The 20,638-nt window shown below is 53.0% G+C and overlaps 1 protein-coding gene across 1 annotated transcript; it reads left to right on the forward strand.

Moving 5' to 3' along the window:
- Positions 1-1,595: 1,595 nt before the first annotated feature.
- fosl1a (FOS like 1, AP-1 transcription factor subunit a) lies at positions 1,596-19,481 on the forward strand. Its single transcript, XM_041179932.1, has 4 exons — positions 1,596-1,730; positions 5,444-5,695; positions 17,816-17,923; positions 18,957-19,481. The coding sequence occupies exons 1-4, from the start codon at positions 1,665-1,667 to the stop codon at positions 19,479-19,481; spliced, it is 951 nt and encodes a 316-aa protein (XP_041035866.1). The 5' UTR covers positions 1,596-1,664.
- The last annotated feature ends 1,157 nt before the right edge of the window (positions 19,482-20,638 follow it).

Here is a 20,638-nt window from a genome sequence, read left to right on the forward strand (position 1 = left end):
TGTATGTGTGTGTGTGTGTGTGCATCTGTGTGTGTGTGTGTTTGTCTGTGTGCATGTGTGTGTGTATGTATATGTTTGTGTGTGTGTGCTTGTGTGTGCATCTATGTGTGTGTTTGTCTGTGTGTGTGTGTGCTGTGTGTGTGTCTGTCTGTCCATGTGTGTGTTTGTCTGTGTGCATGTGTGTGTGTATGTATATGTTTGTGTGTGTCTGTGTGTGCTCACTGTGTGTGTGTGTCTATGGGTGCATCTGTGTGTGTGTTTGTCTGTGTGTGTGTGTGTGTGCTGTGTGCGTCTGTCTGTCCGTGTGAGTGTTTGTCTGTGTGTGTGTGTGTGTGTGTGTGTGCTGTGTTTGTCTGTGTGTGTGTGCATCTGTGCGTGTTTGTGTGTCCGTGTGTGTGTGTGTACATCTGTGTGTGTGTATATATCTGTGTGTATCTGTGTGCGTGTTTGTCTGTGTGTGTGTGTTTGTGTGTGTGTGTTTGTCTGTGGGTGTGTCTGTGTGTGTGTGTGTGTGTGTGTGTGTGTCTGTGTGTGTATCTGTGTGTGTCTGTGTGTGTGTGTGCATCTGTGTGTGTGTCTGTGTGTGTGTGTCTGTGTTTGTGTGTGTCTGTGTGTGTGTGCATCTGTGTGTGCATCTGTGTGTGTGTGTCTGTGTGTGTGTGTGCATCTGTGTGTGTGTGTCTGTGTGTGTGTCTGTTTGTGTGTGTGTGTGTGTGTGCAGCTGTGTGTGTGCATCTGTGTGTGTCTGTGTGTGTGTGTGTGTGTGTGTGTCTGTGTGTGTGTCTATGTGTGTGTGTGTGTGCATCTGTGTGTGTGTGCATCTGTGTTTGTTTGTCTGTGTGTGTGTGTGTTTGTGTGTGTGCATCTGTGTGTGTCTATGTGTGTGTCTGTGTGTGTGTGTGCATCTGTGTGTGTCTGTGTGTGTGTGTGTGTTTGTGTGTGTGTGTGTGTGTGTGTGTGTGTGCGTGTGTGTTTGTCTGTGTGTGTGTGTGTGTGTGTGTGTCTGTGTGTGTGTGTGTTTGTGTGTCTTATCATTTGGAATGAATGAAAAGGCTGAGAGATTGCGAATTGCTTATGGAGGAACATTAAGCCAGGCTCAGAAACTGAAGCTGGCCGGAGATACCTGGCATTAAGAAACACAAACCCTTCCTTAAATGTGCGCAGAGAAAAGGAAAAAAGAGGTGCGGTGGTGAGACAGTTTGGGAACTTGAAGAGGATACGGAGGGATTCCCTAGAGAAGGAAACTCCCACCAAATATGGGCAAGTGTGTCAGCAACTAAGGATATTACAACAGTTTGCGCTTTCGTGGAGTGAACTCAAACTAGACAACCAACTGCAATAAATCAATTAGAAAAAAACACACACAGAGGGAGTCAAGAGAAAACTCGCAGCAGAACTTGTGGAGATTAATTAACCAGGTCTGGTTGGTTTATAGGAGGATATTTACTCCCCTTTGGCTGGATTTGAAGAGGGTTCCTATTCCACATGATATGACAGGAGTTTCTCCCTCCTCCCACCCTCGGGCTGGGGTGGGGTGTCCCACTTATGAGCTGTCAGCGGGAGGAGGCTGCGAGTCTCTGAGTCACCCCACACAGGGAATTGAAGTAAACCCTGACACATAGATAGACAGACAGAGAGAGAGAGAGCTCAGCCACACGGCCAGCATGTTCCCAGGCAGCTACAGAGGCGCAGGGCCCTACAGCAGCTCCCCGGTCCCCAGGCCTACACAGGTAAGGAGCTGGAGGCAGGTGTGAGGGGAGGAGGCAGCAGGCGGCTGTGTTGTGTTGGCTTGGGTTTCAGGGCCTGGTGGTGCCTGTAATGCAGCATCTGTGGGTCTGACATACCTTGTGTCTTGTGAGTTGTGATCCAGTCTGTGTGTGTGTGTGTGTGTGTGACCCGTGATCTAGTCTGTGTGTGACCCGTGATCTAGTCCCCATGTGTGACCTGTGATCCAGTCTGTGTGTGACCTGTGATCTAGTCCCTGTGTGTGACCTGTGATCTAGTCTGTGTATGTGAAATATGATCCAGTCTGTGTGTGTGACCTGTGATCTAGTCTGTGTATGTCCTGTGATCCAGTCTCCGTGTGTGACCTGTGATCTAGTCTGTGTATGTGAACTGTGATCCAGTCTGTGTGTGACCTGTGGTCCAGTCTGTGTGACCTGTGATCTAGTCCCCCTGTGTGACCTGTGATCCAGTCTGTGTGTGACCTGTGATCTAGTCCCTGTGTGTGACCTGTGATCTAGTCTGTGTATTTGACCTGTGATCCAGTCTGTGTGTGACCTGTGATCCAGATTGTGTGTGTGACCTGTGATCTAGTCTGTGTGTGACCTGTGACCCAGTCTGTGTGTTTGATTGGGAATACAGTCTGTGGGTGACATGTGATCCAGTCTGTGTGTGACCTGTGATCCAGTCTGTGTGTGATTGGGGATACAGTCTGTGGGTGACCTGTGATCCAGTCTGTGTGTGACCTCTGATCCAGATTGTGTGTGTGACCTGTGATCCAGTCTGTGTGTGACCTGTGATCCAGTCTGTGTGTGACCTGTGACCCAGTCTGTGTGTGACCTGTGATCCAGTTTGTGTGTGTGATCTGTGATCCAGTCTGTGTGTGAACTGTGATCCAGTTTGTGTGTGATTGGGGATACAGTCTGTGGGTGACCTGTGATCCTGGCTCTATGTGATCTGTGATCCAGCCTGTGACCTGTGACCTAGTCAGCCTGTGACCTGTGACCCAGTTTCTGTGTGACCTGTATCTAGTCTGTGTGTGTGACCTGTGATCCAGTATGTGCATTTAGCCCGTGATCCAGCCTGTCTGTGTGATCGGGGATCCAGCCTGTGTGTGTCACGTTATCCGCTCTATGCCTGTCTGTGGGATCCAGTCTCTGTGTTACCTGTGATCCAGTCTATGCATGTGTTATGTGATCGAGTCTGTTTGCGTGTCCTGGCATCCATCTGTGTGTGGTCTGTGATCTAGTCTGTGCCCTGTCCTGGGATCCAGTCTGTGTGTGATCGATGACCCGGGGAACAGGATCCATGGCTGCAGCCTCCGAACTGCCCTGGCTGGTCTTCTCAGGCCCTGGACTCCCGTTTGTGTGGTGATAGCCAATTCTGGCCAATCTCAAGAGCGGAAACCACCTGATAAAGGAGGGAGGGTTATAAAAGGCCAATAGAGACCGGAGAGAAAGAAGGAGTGAGAGGAACAGGCAGAAGCGAGACGGGGATACAGTTAGAGGCAGAGAAAAGGCGAGAGGTTGGGTGGTGAAGTGAGAGACAGAAAGGGGGGAGCGGTGAGGTATAGACACACAGAGAGGAAAAACAGGTAGCGAAACTTCAGAAATAAAAACAGAGAGCGAGAGAACCTGAAATATTTAAGACACACCAAAAGAATTCAGAATGGCAGAAACTGATACAGAGAGCAAAAGGCAGAAACTGGAGAAGAAACTAAAGTGAGAGACACCAGTGAAAGAGGACTAGAGGCAGAGAGGGGGTGGGGGAGAGAGAGGGAGGGAGAGAGAGGGGAGAGAGAGAGGGAGAGAGAGCGAGGCAGAGGAGGGAGAGAGAGAGAGGGAGAGGGAGGGAGGGAGATAGAAGGGAGAGAGAGGGGAGAGAGAGAGGGAGGGAGGGAGGGAGAGGGGAAGACAGAGGAGGAAGAGAGAGAAAGGGAGAGAGAGGGGAGAGAAAGAGAGAGAGGAGAGAGAGAGGGACGGAGGGAGAGAGAGGGAGGCAGAGGAGGGAGAGAGAGAGGGAGGGAGGGAGAGGGGGAGACAGGAGGGAGAGAGAGAGGGAGAGAGGGAGGGAGAGAGAGGGGAGAGAGAGAGGGAGAGAGAGGGGAGAGAGAGAGGGAGGGAGGGAGAGGGGAGAGAGAGAGAGGGGAGAGAGAGAGAGAGGGAGGGAGGGAGAGGGGAAGACAGAGGAGGGAGAGAGATAAAGGGAGAGAGAGGGGAGAGAAAGAGGGAAGGAGGTAGAGGGGAAACCAGAGGAGGGAGAGAGAGAGGGAGAGAGAGGGGAGAGAGAGAGAGGGAGAGAGAGGGGAGAGAGAGAGAGAGAGAGAGGGGAGAGAGAGAGGGAGGGAGGGAGAGGGGGAGACAGGACGGATGGAGAGGGAGGCAGAGGAGGGAGAGGGGGGGGAGAAAGATAGGGAGGGAGGGAGAGAGAGAGGGAGGGAGACAGAGAGGGGGAGAGAGAGCAAGGTGGGGAGAGAGGGAGAGGGAGGAAGAGGAGGGAGAGAGAGGGGGGGAGAGAGATAGGGAGGGAGGGAGAGAGAGGGAGGGAGACAGAGAGGGGGAGAGAGACCAAGGTGGGGAGAGAGAGAGAGAGAGAGAGGGAGGGAGGGAGGGGATTTGACAGGCAGTGGGACAAGAAGGAAACAGTCAGAGTTGACTGTGTGAGCTTAGGATGACTCGGCTTAACCTTGGCCTATGCACCAAATGCATCGAGAAACTCTAGTTGTCTAGATGCCAGCATGTGGTTCAGAGAGGGGGTCAGTCACTAACATCTCAGGGACAGCTCACAGACAGGGATTCTCCGTCACACTGAGGGAGCCTGGCCCCTAGCCCCTCCCCTGTACCACAAGAGGATTTGAAACTGTGACCTGCATTTTCATCTTCATTTTTAAACCACTCTGGGGTGAGGTCTCAGTTGTGGCTCAGTGGGTTTTTCTCTCTCTCCCTCTCTCTCTCTCTCCCTCTCTCTCTCTCTCTCTCCCGCCTCTGGAGTCAGAAGGGTCCCACTCCACGAGGGAGGGATGAATAGAAGGGTAGGGTTGGGGTGGCAGGGCGAGATGAAGAGGGCAGGAGGGAGAGAGAGGGAGGGGGAGAGATGAAGAGAGAGGGAGAGAGAGGGGAGAGACAGAGGGAGGGAGAGAGATGAGGAGAGAGGAAGAGACAGGGGAGAGAGATGAAGGGAGGGAGAGGGGGGAGACAGAGGGGCGAGAGAGAGAGAGGGAGGGAGGGGGAGAGAGAGAGAGGGAAGGAGGGGGAGAGAGAGAGAGGGAAGGAGAGAGATGAGGAGAGAGGGAGGGAGAGAGAGGGGAGAGAGAGGGAGGGAGACAGATGAGGAGAGAGAGGGAGGGAGGGAGAGGGGGAAGACAGAGGAGGGAGAGAGAGAGGGAGGGAGAGAGAGGGAGGGAGGGAGAGGGAGGGAGAGAGAGGGAGGGAGAGGGAGGGAGGGAGGGAGGGAGGGATGGAGAGAGAGGGAGGAAGGGAGAGAGAGGGAAGGAGAGAGAGGGAGGGAGAGAGAGGGAGGGAGGGAGAGGGAGAGAGAGGGAGGGAGGGAGAGGGAGAGAGAGGGAGGGAGAGAGAGGGAGGGAGAGAGAGGGAGGGAGGGAGCGAGATGAAGAGGGGCTGGGAGGAGGCTGGTGGGGGATGGGTTTTGTTTGTGGTTTAAGTCTCAGTTAACTGTTAAAGTGCTTTAACCTCCCCCCCTTCACCCTCGCTTTCTGTTCCAGAAGTACAGCATGCCCCCGTGTGGGATGGGCAGTGTGGTACCCTCACTCACCACCATCGCCAGCAGCCAGGAGCTCCAGTGGATGGTGCAGCCCACAGTCATCACCACCTCCACGTCGAACCTCTACCCAAGGACCTACCCTTACCCACACCCTGGGGTGGGCCCTGCCCCGGGCACCTCAGGCACCTCGCGGGCCGGGGTCATCAGGGCGATGGTGCCCCCTCTCGTGGGGAGACGGCGCAGAGAAGAGGAGGTAGGGCCGCCTGAAACATTGTCATACACCCGTCTTTACAGTTTGCGCATCTGTTTATTTTCTCATTTATTGCCCATCCCTAATTGCCCCTTGAGAAGGTGGGGGGGTGAGCTGCCTTCTTGAGCCGTTGCAATCCATGTGGTGTAGGTACACCCCCGGCGCTATTAGGGAGGGAGTTCCAGGATTTTGACCCAGTGACAGTGAAGGAACGGCCGATATATTTCCAAATCAGGATGGTGAGTGACTTGGAGGGGAACTTGCAGGTGGTGGTGTTCCCCATGTGTCTGCTGCCCTTGTCCTTCTAGATGGTAGAGGTCGTGGGTTTGGAAGGTGCTGTCGAAGGAGCCTTGGTGAGTTGCTGCAGCGCATCTTGTAGATGGTACACACACTGCTGCTACTGTGCGTTGGTGGTGGAGGGAGTGAATGTTTGTGGATGTGGTGCCAATCAAGCGGGGCTGCTTTGTCCTGGATGGTGTCGAGCTTCTTGAATGTTGTGGGAGCTGCACTCACCCAGGCAAGTGGGGAGTATTCCATCACACTCCTGACCTGTGTCACACAGGGAAAATTTTAAAATTTGTGTCCCGCCCAGCCACAGAAGCAGTTGTGATATGAGGCTATCTTCTACAGAAAAAAGTTACCAAGATTAACTTAGACAGGGTAACGTTTATTGTCAACATTGTCCAGCAGAGAACTGTCATGTATGGAGCGAGAGCTCAGATTCGTAACCCTCACCTCACCGACTCCCTGTAAATACTGACTCACTCCCCGGGGACCCCCTGTAAATACTGACACAATCCCCGGGGACCCCTGTAAATACTGACTCACTCCCAATAGACCCCCTGTAAATATTAACACAGTCCAGGGACTGACCATAAATAGTGAACCAATCTATATGATAGCAGTTAAGCGAGAGTGAGATACGGACTGGAATCAAATTGAGGGGTTCGGGGTGGTTTATGTATAGAAAAACAGCTGCCCAGGAGTGAGTTACAGACTGGAATCTAATCGAGGGGTTCGGTGGGGTTTATATATAGAATAACAGATACCCGTGAGTGAGTTACAGACTGGAATCTAATCGAGGGGTTCGGGGGGTTTATATATAGAATAACAGATACCCGGGAGTGAGTTACAGACTGGAATCTAATCGAGTGGTTCGGAGTGGTTTATATATAGAATAACAGCTACCAGGGAGTGAGTTACAGACTGGAATCTAATCGAGGGGTTCGGGTGGTTTATATATAGAATAACAGATACCCGGGAGTGAGTTACAGACTGGAATCTAATCGAGGGGTTCGGAGTGGTTTATATATAGAATAACAGATACCCGGGAGTAAGTTACAGACTGGAATCTAATCGAGGGGTTCGGAGTGGTTTATATATAGAATAACAGCTACCAGGGAGTGAGTTACAGACTGGAATCTAATCGAGGGGTTCGGGTGGTTTATATATAGAATAACAGATACCCGGGAGTGAGTTACAGACTGGAATCTAATCGAGGGGTTCGGAGTGGTTTATATATAGAATAACAGATACCCGGGAGTAAGTTACAGACTGGAATCTAATCGAGGGGTTCGGAGTGGTTTATATATAGAATAACAGATACCCGGGAGTAAGTTACAGACTGGAATCTAATCGAGGGGTTCGGAGTGGTTTATATATAGAATAACAGCTACCCAGGAGTGAGTTACAGACTGGAATCTAATCGAGGGGTTCGGAGTGGTTTATATATAGAATAACAGATACCCGGGAGTGAGTTACAGACTGGAATCTAATCGAGGGGTTCGGGGGGTTTATATATAGAATAACAGATACCCGGGAGTGAGTTACAGACTGGAATCTAATCGAGGGGTTCGGAGTGGTTTATATATAGAATAACAGATACCCGGGAGTGAGTTACAGACTGGAATCTAATCGAGGGGTTCGGAGTGGTTTATATATAGAATAACAGATACCCGGGAGTGAGTTACAGACTGGAATCTAATCGAGGGGTTCGGAGTGGTTTATATATAGAATAACGGATATCCGGGAGTGAGTTACAGACTGGAATCTAATCGAGGGGTTCGGAGTGGTTTATATATAGAATAACAGATACCCGGGAGTAAGTTACAGACTGGAATCTAATCGAGGGGTTCGGAGTGGTTTATATATAGAATAACAGATACCTGGGCGTGAATTACAGACTGGAATCTAATTGAGGGGCTTGGGGTGGTTTATATATAGAATAACAGATACCCGGGAGTGAGTTACAGACTGGAATCTAATCGAGGGGCTCGGGGTGGTTTATATATAGAATAACAGATACCGGGGAGTGAGTTACAGACTGGAATCTAATCGAGGGGCTCGGGGTGGTCTATATATAGAATAACAGCTACCCGGGAGTGAGTTACAGACTGGAATCTAATCGAGGGGTTCGGGGTGGTTTATATATAGAATAACAGATACCGGGGAGTGAGTTACAGACTGGAATCTAATCGAGGGGTTCGAGGTGGTTTATATATAGAATAACAGATACCCGGGAGTGAGTAACAGACTGGAATCTAATCGAGGGGCTCGGGGTGGTTTATATTTAGAATAACAGATACCCGGGAGTGAGTTACAGACTGGAACAGTGAAGTTTTTAGATGAATGTGGAACTTGATTGGGTGGTCAGTTTAATATATAATCCCGTATGTTGATCACATAGTGTGTAACAGCAGAGTGGATGTTGGATGGGTGTTATTCTGGGCGGGTCAGAGAGGGATATGTGAGTCTAAGTTCAGAAAGAAACTGCTACTGAAATAACCTTTACGTAGAATATCCAGCTTTGTAGCTGGCCACTGGGTATAGGCCAGCTCCACTCCAGCCTCCTCCCACCCCCTCTCCATCTCCCCCATCACCATATCCTTCTACTCCTTTCTCCCTCGTGTGTTTATCCAGCTCCCCCCTTAAATGTATCGATACTATTCACTTTGATCACCCGCTGTGGGAGCGAGTTCCACATTCTCCCCGCTCTCTGGGTGAAGAAGCTTCTCCTGAATTCCCGATTGGATTTATTAGTGACTGTCGCATATTGATGGCCCCTAGTTCTGATCTCCCCCATAAAAGGAAACATCTTCCCTTCGTCGACCCTTAGGAAATCCCCAATCAGCTACCCCTCAGCCTTGTCCTTTCTAGAGAAAAGAGGCCCTGACCTGTCCAATCTTTCAGGATATATTATTATATATTATAGCCTCTATGCTTCTTGTTGGAACCATTCAGGCTGTGTTATAGTGACATTGCTCCTGTTTATACGCTATATGCTGACACATAATCCTCCTGTGTGTGTGTGTGTGTGTGTGTGTGTCAGTGTGTGTGCCTCCTTGTCTGTGTATGTGAGTGTGCCTGTGTAGCGAGTGTATCTGTGTGTGTGTCTATGTCTGTGCCTGTGTATGTGAGTGTCTGTGTTTGTGTGTCTGTTTGTGACATATGTGCATCCATGGCTGTATATTTGAGTGTGCCTGTGTGGCTAGTGTATGTGTGTGTCTGTGTTTGTGTGTCTGTGTATGTGTACATGAGTATCCGTCTGTGTGTGTCTGTGTTGTGCGTGAGTGAATGTGTGGGTGAGTGAGTGTGTGTGTGAACAAGTGTGTGTGAGTAAGTGTGTGTGTGTATGTTAGTGTATGTGAGTGCATGTGAATGAGTGTGTGTGAGTGAGTCTGTGTGAGTGAGTGTGTGTGTGTGTGATTGAGTGAGTGTGAGTGTGAATGAATGAGTGTGAGCGAGCGTGTGTGTGTGAGAGTGGGTGTGAGTGTGTGAGTGAGTGTGAGGGTGAGTGAATGAGTGTGTGTGTGTGTGCATGTGTGTGTGAGTTGAGTGGGAGTGTGTGTCTCTGAGTGTGACAGTGAATGTGTGTGTGTGTGATTGAGTTAGTGTGTATGTGTGAGTGAGTGTGAGTGTGTGAGTGAGTTAGTGTGAGTGTGTGTCTGTGAGAGTGTGTGAGAGTGAGTGTGTGTGAGTGAGTGTGAGCATGTGTGTGTGAGTGAGCGAGTGAGTGTGAGAGTGAGTGTGAGCGTGTGTGTGAGTGTGAGTGTCTGTGAGTGTGAGTGTGTGTGAGTGTGAGTGTGAGTGAGTGTCTGTGTGAGTGTGAGTGTGTGAGTGTGAGCCTGTGTGTGTGTGTGTGTGAGAGAGTGTGTGAGTGTGAGAGTGTGTGTGTGATTGTGTGTGTGAGTGTGAGCGTGTGTGTGAGAGTGTGTGTGAGTGTCTATGAGTGTGTGAGTGTGAGCTTGTGTGTGAGAGTGTGTGTGTGTGTGTGAGAGAGTGTGTGTGTGTGAGTGTGTGTGAGTGTGTGTGTGTGTGTGTGTGAGTGTGTGTGTGTGAGTGTGTGAAGGTGAGCGTGTGTGTGTGTGTGTGTGTGAATGTGAGTGTGAGTGAGTGAACGTGTGCAGCCTCCTACACTGAACGACACTTTAAGGCAGTTCCATGTCGCAGGTTCAGCCCAGCGATAGCTTAAACCTGCGAGCTCAGTCCCATCTCTGCAGTCCAGTCTCTGCCAGCGTCTGAATCACAGCAGCAGCTGCACAGGCTCCATGAGAAACAGATGTTGCAACACATCTGGCACTGCTGTGAGGTAAACGGCCAGACATGTGCTGTGGTGAGAGTTGGCACCTGGTTCACTCGTCTCCTGACAGAACCCTGGCCCTCCTCGTCCCCCAATTAAACATTACACAGTGAAACATGCTGTCCAAACTGCAGCTGCAAGAGGCTGACCCTGGAGAGATCAAAACATTTAAAAGCTACAAATCGGTTTAATGAGGCTTTCGTTCCTTGGAACTTAGGAGGTTAAGGAGAGATTTGATCAAAGTTTTCAAGGATTTGAAGGGAAGAGAGAGCGAGAAGCTTCTCCCGCTGATTGGCGGAGTCTCGGACGAGGGGGCAGAGTCTTGAAATGAGACCCAGTCCTTTCAGGAGTGAGATTGGGAAACTCTTCCACACTCAAAGGGTGGGGGACATTTGGAAACTCCCTCCTGCAATCGGCGATCGATGCCGGATTAATTAATTTTAAATCTGAGAGCGATAGATTGCTGTTAACCGAAGGTGTTAAAGGATGTGGGGTAAAGGTGGGAACATGGAGTTAGGTCCCAGATCAGCCATGAGCTCATTGGATGGCAGAACAGGCCCGAGGGGCTGAATGGCCTCCACCTGTTCCTGTGAGCACAGCGTGTTAGATATTGTGAGTGCACAGTGCTCTCTCCCTCCCTCTCTCACTTTGGAGTCGGAAGGTCGGGGGTTCGAGTCCCACTCCAGAGACTAGCGAGCGGGATCCAGGCTGACATTCCGGTCACCTGGTGCCACCTTGCCGCAGGTGCCGGGTCTTTCCGACCAGGCAGTGAACCCGAGGCCCTCTCCCCCACCCCCCTCCCCTGCCCACCCACCCCCCCCCCCCCCCCCCCCCACCCTCGGAGGAGGTACAAGATGGCGGCTGACAGCCAATTGGCTGGAATTCCCTCCCTAGCCCCTTCCCCTCTCTCTCACACACACACACTCTCTCTCTCTCTCTTTCACACTCTCTCTCTCTCTCTCTCTTTCACACACTCTCTCTCTCTCACACACACACACTCTCTCTCTCTCTCTCTTTCACACACACTCTCTCTCTCTCTCACCTTTTAAGATTCTTAGGTGCCTCCTAACTTCCAGTCCCTCTCCCCAAGATGCAAGGCAATGAGTCAATGCTCCCTCCATGGCAGGAAGTCCTCCAGCAACATCGTCCACAGAATGGAATGATTTCCTGCTGACTAACACATCCCTTGCCAACTGTTTGGTCTTGGCCAAGACTGTGCTTACTCACTCATAGTTCCTGCCTTACTAACTCTCAGTTGAACTGGCATATCCAGCTCCCTTTCCCGCCTTCTCTTCCACTGCACCCTCGCCTTGCCACTTTCCAGATCCCCTCAACCTCCACTCTCCCGAAAGGGCGGGTGAGGGTTGGCACCACAGGCTAACACGTGGTGAGTACACATTAACACGGAGCGGGGTGAGGAGTTGGTGAGGAGGGACTCGCTTTGCTCCAGGAGCGTGAGGTGAGGTATCGTCAGCCCATGGCCACAATTTTAACAGAGACCTGGGGGTGTAAGTACATCTTTGAAGGCCGGGGCAAGTGCGTAAAAAAAAGCTAAAGGAATCCTTCATTTTATAAGTACCGGAACAAATACAAAGAGTTTTATGATTAATCATTGATTAGATGAGGAGTTGTGTCCAATTCTGGGCACCATACTTTAGGAAGGTTTTATTCGTTCATGGGATGTGGGTGTCGCTGGCTGGGCCCAGCATTTATTGCCCATCCCTAACTGCCCCTTGAGAAGGTGGGGGTGAGCTGCCTTCTTGAACCGCTGCAGCCCCTGTGGTGTAGGTACACCAACAGCGCTGTTAGGGAGGGAGTTCCAGGATTTTGACCCAGTGACAGTGAAGGAACGGCCGATATATTTCCAAGTCAGGATGGTGAGTGACTTGGAGGGGAACTTGCAGGTGGTGGTGTCCCCATGTGTCTGCTGCCCTTGTCCTTCTAAATGGTAGAGGTTGTGGGTTTGGAAGGTGCTGTCAGAGGAGCATTGGTGAGTTGCTGCAGTGCATCTTGTAGATGGTACACACACTGCTGCCACTGTGTGTCGGTGGTGGAGGGAGTGAATGTTTGTGGATGTGGTGCCAATCAAGCGGCTGCTTTGTCCTGGATGGTGTCGAGCTTCTTGAATGTTGTGGGAGCTGCACTCATCCAGGCAAGTGGGGAGTATTCCATCACACTCCTGACTTGTGCCTTGTAGATGGTGAACAGGCTTTGGGGAGTCAGCAGGTGAGTTACTCGCTGCAGGATTCCCAGCCTCTGACCTGCTCTTGTAGCCACAGTGTTTATATGGCTGGTCCAGTTCGGTTCCTGGTCAATGGTAACCCCCCAGGATGTTGATGGTGTGGGATTCAGCGATGGTAATGCCATTGAATGTGAAGGGGAGATGGTTAGATTCTCTCTTGTTGGAGATGGTCATTGCCTGGCACTTGCGTCAGGGCCTCGGAGAGGGTACGGAGGAGATTTCCCAGAACGGTCCCAGGGATGAGAGACTTCAGTTAATGTGGAGAGACTGGAGAAGCTGGGACTGTTTTTCCTTCGAGCAGAGAAGGTTAAAGGGGGAGATTTAATCGAGGCTTTCAAAACCAGGAAGAGTTTGGACAGAGTAAATAAGGAGGAACTGTTTCCAGTGTCAGGAGGGTCGGTAACCAGAGGGACACAGATTGAAGAGAATTGGTAATAGAGCCAGAGGGGAGATGAGGAGAATGTTTTTTTTTACACAGCGAGTTGTTGTGATCTGGAAGGCGCTGCCTGAAAGGGCGGTGGAAGCAGATTCAGTAGGGACTTTCAAAAGGGGGGAATCGGATAAATACTCGAAAAGGAGAAATTTACAGGACTGTGGGGATAAAAGAGCGGGGGGGAGTTGTGTAGTGGGACTAAGCGGATCTTTTAAAGAGCCAGCACAAGCACTGTGGGCCGAATGGCCTCCTCCTGTGCTAATATCATTCCATAATCCTGTGATCTATTTCAATTGATACTACAGCAGAGAAACAGGCCACTCTGCCCATCTGCTCCGTGTTGGTGTTTATTCTCCGCACGAGCCTCCTCCTGCCCCTCTCTCCATCTCACCCCATCCCCCTATCCTTCTGTTCCTTTCCCCCGTTGTGTTTATCCAGCTTCCCCCTTAAACATATCTACACTATTCACCTCGACCACCCCCTGTGGGAGCGAGTTCCACATTCTCCCCGCTCTCTGGGTAAAGACATTTCTCCTGTATTCCCGATGGGATTTATTAGTGACTGTCTTATATTGACAGCCCGAGTTCTGGTCTCCCCCCACAACAAGTGGGAACATCTTCTCTACGTCAACCCTATCAAAACCCCCTCCATCATTTTAAATTCCCCTATCAGGTCACCCACCCCACCTCACTCAGCCTTTTCTTTTCTAGAGAAAAGAGCCCCAACCTGTTCAATCTTTCCCGACAGATTATAACCTCTCCAATCCGGTATCATCCTCAGAAACTTTATTCGCATTTGTGCCAGTGCCTCTGTTTCTTAGCATGCAGAATAGAATGGTTCAGTGCAGTCAATTTGTGACAGCAAGATCCCACAAACAGCAACGTGATAATGACCCAGATCATCTGTTTTTAGTGATGTTGGGTGAGGGATAAATATTGGCCGCAGGACACCGGGGAGAACTCCCCCCTGCTCTACTTCCAATAGTGGCCGTGGGATCTTTTACACCCACCCGAGAGGGCAGACAGGGTCTCGGTTTAATATCTCATCCTGAAAGATGGCACCTCCGACAGTGCGGCGCTCTCTCAGCACTGACTCTCTGACAGTGCGGCACTCCCTCAGCACTGACTCTCTGACAGTGCGGCACTCCCTCAGTGCTGACCCTCCAACAGTGCAGCACTCCCTCAGTACTGACCCTCCAACAGTGCAGCACTCCCTCAGTACTGACCTTCCGACAGTGCGGAGCTCGCTCAGTACTGACCCTCCAACAGTGCAGCACTCCCTCAGTACTGACCCTCCAACAGTGCAGCACTCCCTCAGTACTGACCTTCCGACAGTGCGGCGCTCGCTCAGCACTGACCCTCCAACAGTGCAGCACTCCCTCAGTACTGACCCTCCGACAGTGCGGCGCTCGCTCAGTACTGACCCTCCGACAGTGCAGCACTCCCTCAGTACTGACCCTCTGACAGTGCAGCACTCCCTCAGTACTGACCTTCCGACAGTGCAGCACTCCCTCAGTACTGACATTCCGACAGTGTGACACTCCCTCAGTGCTGACCCTCCAACAGTGCAGCACTCCCTCAGTACTGACCCTCCAACAGTGCAGCACTCCCTCAGTACTGACCTTCCGACAGTGCGGCGCTCCCTCAGTACTGACCCTCCGACAGTGCAGCACTCCCTCAGTACTGACCCTCTGACAGTGCAGCACTCCCTCAGTACTGACCCTCCAACAGTGCAGCACTCCCTCAGTACTGACCATCCGACAGTGCGGCGCTCCCTCAGTACTGTCCCTCCGACAGTGCAGCACTCCCTCAGTACTGACCCTCTGACAGTGCAGCACTCCCTCAGTACTGACCTTCCGACAGAGCGGCGCTCCCTCAGTACTGTCCCTCCGACAGTGCAGCACTCTCTCAGTACTGACAGTGCAGCACTCCCTCAGTACTGACCCTCCGACAGTGCAGCACTCCCTCAGTACTGACCTTCCGACAGTGCGGTGCTCCCTCAGTACTGACCCTCTGACAGTGCAGCACTCACTTAGCACTGTCCTTCCCACAGTGCAGCGTTCCCTCAGTACTGACTTTATCACAGTGCGGTGCTCCCTCAGTAGTGACCCTTCGACAGTGCAGCACTCCCTTAGTATTGAACCTCCAACAGAGCAGTGCTCCCTCAGTACTGACCCTCCGACAGTGCAGCACTCCCTCAGCACTGACCCTCCGACAGTGCAGCACTCCCTCAGTACTGACCTTCCGACAGTGCGGTGCTCCCTCAGTACTGACCCTCCGACAGTGCAGCACTCACTTAGCACTGACCTTCCCACAGTGCAGCGTTCCCTCAGTACTGACTTTATCACAGTGCGGTGCTCCCTCAGTAGTGACCCTTCGACAGTGCAGCACTCCCTTAGTATTGAACCTCCAACAGAGCAGTGCTCCCTCAGTACTGACCCTCCGACAGTACAGCACTCCCTCAGTACTGACCTTCCGACAGTGCAGCACTCCCTCAGTACTGACCTTCCGACAGTGCAGCACTCCCTCAGTACTGACCTTCCGACAGTGCAGCACTCCCTCAGTACTGTCCCTCCGACAGTGCAGTTTTCCGTCAATACTGACCCTCCGACAGTGCAGCACTCCCTCAGCACTGACCCTCTGCCAGTGCGGCATTCCCTCAGCACTGACCCTCCAACAGTGTGGCGCTCCCTCAGTACTGACCCTCCGACAGTGCGGCACTCCCTCAGTACTGACCCTCTGACAGTGCAGCACTCCCTCAGTACTGACCTTCCGACAGTGCAGCACTCCCTCAGTACTGACATTCCGACAGTGTGACACTCCCTCAGTGCTGACCCTCCAACAGTGCAGCACTCCCTCAGTACTGACCCTCCAACAGTGCAGCACTCCCTCAGTACTGACCTTCCGACATGCGGCGCTCCCTCAGTACTGACCCTCCGACAGTGCAGCACTCCCTCAGTACTGACCCTCTGACAGTGCAGCACTCCCTCAGTACTGACCCTCCAACAGTGCAGCACTCCCTCAGTACTGACCATCCGACAGTGCGGCGCTCCCTCAGTACTGTCCCTCCGACAGTGCAGCACTCTCTCAGTACTGACAGTGCAGCACTCCCTCAGTACTGACCCTCCGACAGTGCAGCACTCCCTCAGTACTGACCTTCCGACAGTGTGACACTCCCTCAGTGCTGACCCTCCAACAGTGCTGCACTCCCTCAGTACTGACCCTCCAACAGTGCAGCACTCCCTCAGTACTGACCTTCCGACATGCGGCGCTCCCTCAGTACTGACCCTCCGACAGTGCAGCACTCCCTCAGTACTGACCCTCTGACAGTGCAGCACTCCCTCAGTACTGACCCTCCAACAGTGCAGCACTCCCTCAGTACTGACCCTCCAACAGTGCAGCACTCCCTCAGTACTGACCTTCCGACAGTGCGGCGCTCCCTCAGTTCTGTCCCTCCGACAGTGCAGCACTCTCTCAGTACTGACAGTGCAGCACTCCCTCAGTACTGACCCTCCGACAGTGCAGCACTCCCTCAGTACTGACCTTCCGACAGTGCGGTGCTCCCTCAGTACTGACCCTCTGACAGTGCAGCACTCACTTAGCACTGTCCTTCCCACAGTGCAGCGTTCCCTCAGTACTGACTTTATCACAGTGCGGTGCTCCCTCAGTAGTGACCCTTCGACAGTGCAGCACTCCCTTAGTATTGAACCTCCAACAGAGCAGTGCTCCCTCAGTACTGACCCTCCGACAGTGCAGCACTCCCTCAGCACTGACCCTCCGACAGTGCAGCACTCCCTCAGTACTGACCTTCCGACAGTGCGGTGCTCCCTCAGTACTGACCCTCCGACAGTGCAGCACTCACTTAGCACTGACCTTCCCACAGTGCAGCGTTCCCTCAGTACTGACTTTATCACAGTGCGGTGCTCCCTCAGTAGTGACCCTTCGACAGTGCAGCACTCCCTTAGTATTGAACCTCCAACAGAGCAGTGCTCCCTCAGTACTGACCCTCCGACAGTACAGCACTCCCTCAGTACTGACCTTCCGACAGTGCAGCACTCCCTCAGTACTGTCACTCCGACAGTGCAGTTTTCCGTCAATACTGACCCTCCGACAGTGCAGCACTCCCTCAGTATTGACCCTCTGACAGTGCGACACTCTCTCAGCACTGACCCTCTGCCAGTGCAGCACTCCCTCAGCACTGACCCTCCAATAGTGTGGCGCTCCCTCAGTACTGACCCTCCGACAGTGCGGCACTCCCTCAGTACTGACCCTCCGACAGTGCGGCACTCCCTCAGTACTGACCCTCCGACAGTGCAGCGCTCCCTCAGTACTGACCCTCTGCCAGTGCGACACTCCCTCAGCACTGACCCTCCAACAGTGCAACACTCCCTCAGCACTGACCCTCCAACAGTGCAGCACTCCCTCAGCACTGACCCTCGGACAGTGCAGCACTCCCTCAGTACTGACCCACTGACAGTGCGGCACTCCCTCAGTACTGACCCTGCGACAGTGCAGCGCTCCCTCAGCACTGACCCTCTGCCAGTGCGGCACTCCCTCAGCACTGACCCTCCAACAGTGCAACACTCCCTCAGCACTGACCCTCCAACAGTGCAGCACTCCCTCAGCACTGACCCTCGGACAGTGCAGCACTCCCTCAGTACTGACCCACTGACAGTGCAGTGCTCTGTCAGCACTGACCCTGGGAGGGTTGGCCTGGATTATTGGGCTCTGGCCCCTATTGGAGTAGGGGCCAGAACCAGCTGATTTTGAGGGTAGTTTGTGGCCTGCCAAAGTGCAGCTGGCATCAGATTCTGAAGGGTGGATTGTACTTGGTTTCTCTTGAGTTTTAATGTGTTGCGATCTTTCCCAGGTGTCACCAGAGGAGGAGGAGAGGAAGAAACTGCGAAGGGAGAGAAACAAACTGGCAGCAGCAAAGTGTCGGAACAGGAGGAGAGAGCTGACCGAGAGATTGCAGGTGGTGAGTGCCAGGAACTCTCAGAGATAGAGAGAAATCCACAGTATCAGATGGAGCAAGGACACCCCCTGAGCACACTCAAACACCCATACTGTACCTGTCCTGGGAGTGTTTGATGGGGACAGTGTAGAGGGAGCTTTACTCTGTATCTAACCCCGTGCTGTACCTGTCCTGGGAGTGTTTGATGGGGACGGTGTAGAGGGAGCTTTACTCTGTATCTAACCCCGTGCTGTACCTGTCCTGAGAGCGTTTGATGGGGACAGTGTAGAGGGAGATTTACTCTGTATCTAACCCCGTGCTGTACCTGTCCTGGGAGTGTTTGATGGGGACGGTGTAGAGGGACCTTTCCTCTGTATCTAACCCCGTGCTGTACCTGTCCTGGGAGTGTTTGATGAGGACGGTGTAGAGAGAGCTTTACTCTGTATCTAACCCCGTGCTGTACCTGTCCTGGGAGTGTTTGATGGGGACAGTGTAGAGGGAGATTTACTCTGTATCTAACCCCGTGCTGTACCTGTCCTGGGAGTGTTTGATGGGGACGGTGTAGAGGGACCTTTCCTCTGTATCTAACCCCGTGCTGTACCTGTCCTGGGAGTGTTTGATGAGGACGGTGTAGAGAGAGCTTTACTCTGTATCTAACCCCGTGCTGTACCTGTCCTGGGAGTGTTTGATGAGGACAGTGTAGAGGGTTCTTTACTCTGTATCTAACCGCGTGCTGTACCTGTCCTGGGCGACTTTGATGGGTACAGTGCAGAAGGTGTTATACATTGTATCTAACCCCGTGCTGTACCTGTCCTGGGAGTGTTTGATGGGGACAGTGTAGAGGGAGATTTACTCTGTATCTAACCCTGTGCTGTACCTGTCCTGGGAGTGTTTGATGGGGACAGTGTAGAGGAAGCTTTACTCTGTATCTAACACCGTGCTGTACCTGTCCTGGGAGTGTTTGATGGGGACAGTGTAGAGGGAGCTTTACTCTGTATCTGACCCTGTGCTGTTTGATATCCCTGTGGATGAAACGATCGATTTGATTTTTTCCCAGGAAACGGACCAACTCGAGGACGTGAAGTCAGGCTTGCAGAAGGAAATTGCTGATCTGCAGAAGGAGAAGGACAGATTAGAGCTCATCCTGGAGGCTCATCATCCCATTTGCAAAATTCCGGACGATTCCAGGGGCCCCTCGACTTCGGGAATGGTCAGAGGTCTCCCGGCGAGGCCTAAGGACCTGGTTGCTGAGACAGCCGGCTGCCTTTCCAGGCCCAAGCCACTGAAAGTCCCCATCAGGCCTATCCCCGAGATCAGTGTGAGCAAGGGGAGCCCTGAGCCCGAGGCCTTGCACACGCCCACCCTCCTGCGGACCCCCTTGGTCACCCCCTTCACTGCCAGCCTGGCCTTCACCTACCCCAGCCTGCCGGCCTACGACCCGGAACCTTCCGCCGGCCCCTCGGGCCAGGGCCTGGGCCTCTTTGCCCCCCCGGAGCCGTGCGCCGCCGCCCATCGCCGTGGCAGCAGCAGCGGCGACCAATCGTCGGACTCGCTCAGCTCCCCGACCTTGGTGACCCTTTAGGCCGCGCGCCGGCGAGAGGCTATCGCCACCCCCACCCCACCCCACCCCCTCCTCCCCCAACCCCCCCCCGGCGCCATGGGGGGGCGGGGGCAGAGTGCAGGGCTCGCCTTCACCGCTCCCCACCACCCCCCCTCCCCGTCACAGGTGAGCGGGAAGAGACTCAAGGGGCCGAATGGCCTCCTCCCCTTGCCCACTGAAGAGATTGACCCTGACTTCCAGGGGGGTGGAGTGGGGAGGGGGCGCTCCCCTCTTTGGATGGGCTTGTGGGGCCAGGGGTCAAAGGGCACAAGGGGTGGGTTGACCGCCTCACGTGTGGCGGCCATTGGGGTCGCCAGGAAGGGACGGTCAGCGGGTCAGTGGCAGAACCTTTGGGAGCGGGCGAAGCTCAAACTGACCATCCTTGTGCCATGGCCAGAACGGGCAAGGGTGCCACTCCAGCCATTACCAACCCCTCCATCCCCCACCACCACCACCCCCGACCCCACCCACCCGCCACCCCCGAGGGTTTATTAATTCCGCTGCCGTCCCATCGACTCCCTCGAGAATTCAGCCTGGACCAAGCGAGAGGTCGAGCAGGACGTGTGCCTGGCTGGGCGCTGGACCTCTGGCGATACTTGAGGCCCCCTGCCCACTGGCCATCGCCGGGCATCCCTTGGCGACGACGCCATTCCTGCTGTCGCTCTTGTGACCAGAATCCAGGACCCGTTTCCGGGGAAGCTTAGCAACGGGTTATCAGGAACGAAAACCTCGCCCCCCCCCCCACCCTCCCACCCACACCCCCCCCCCGACTTCACCGTCCTGGACGCTCGTTTTCCTCAATTCACTATTTATTTCCAAATGTATTTTTGTATAATTTATTTTTTACTCCAGGGGAGCGCATCGATTTCTGAAAGCACCGATCAGCAAAAAGGCTAAAAATTAAATCATTGCTCTCCCAGCTGAGGTTCCGGTGTATTTTTTTTAATGTCATTTTCTCGTTCTTCAACTCTCTCTCTCTCCCTCTCTCTCACTCGCGCACACTTGGCATTTCCCGTGTACTTCAAATCGTTTCGGACTGAGAGAGCAGCTCGGTCACGCTGTCTAAGGCCTGCCCTTGACTGGGCCTCACGTTAAGAGCCTGAGAAATAGGGGTGGGATTAGCCTGCGCTGCTATTCAA

Source organism: Carcharodon carcharias, chromosome 37 (genome assembly GCF_017639515.1).
Source record: "Carcharodon carcharias isolate sCarCar2 chromosome 37, sCarCar2.pri, whole genome shotgun sequence".
NCBI classification, from domain to species: Eukaryota; Metazoa; Chordata; class Chondrichthyes; order Lamniformes; family Lamnidae; genus Carcharodon; species Carcharodon carcharias.

Bases quoted from the DNA above. Each gene is read 5' to 3' on its own strand.
- fosl1a (XM_041179932.1), top strand. From the start codon at position 1,665: ATGTTCCCAGGCAGCTACAGAGGCGCAGGGCCCTACAGCAGCTCCCCG. The intron at 1,731-5,443 runs GTAAGGAGCTGG...TTTCTGTTCCAG, and splicing joins CGGTCCCCAGGCCTACACAG to AAGTACAGCATGCCCCCGTG. The intron at 17,924-18,956 runs GTGAGTGCCAGG...ATTTTTTCCCAG, and splicing joins TGACCGAGAGATTGCAGGTG to GAAACGGACCAACTCGAGGA.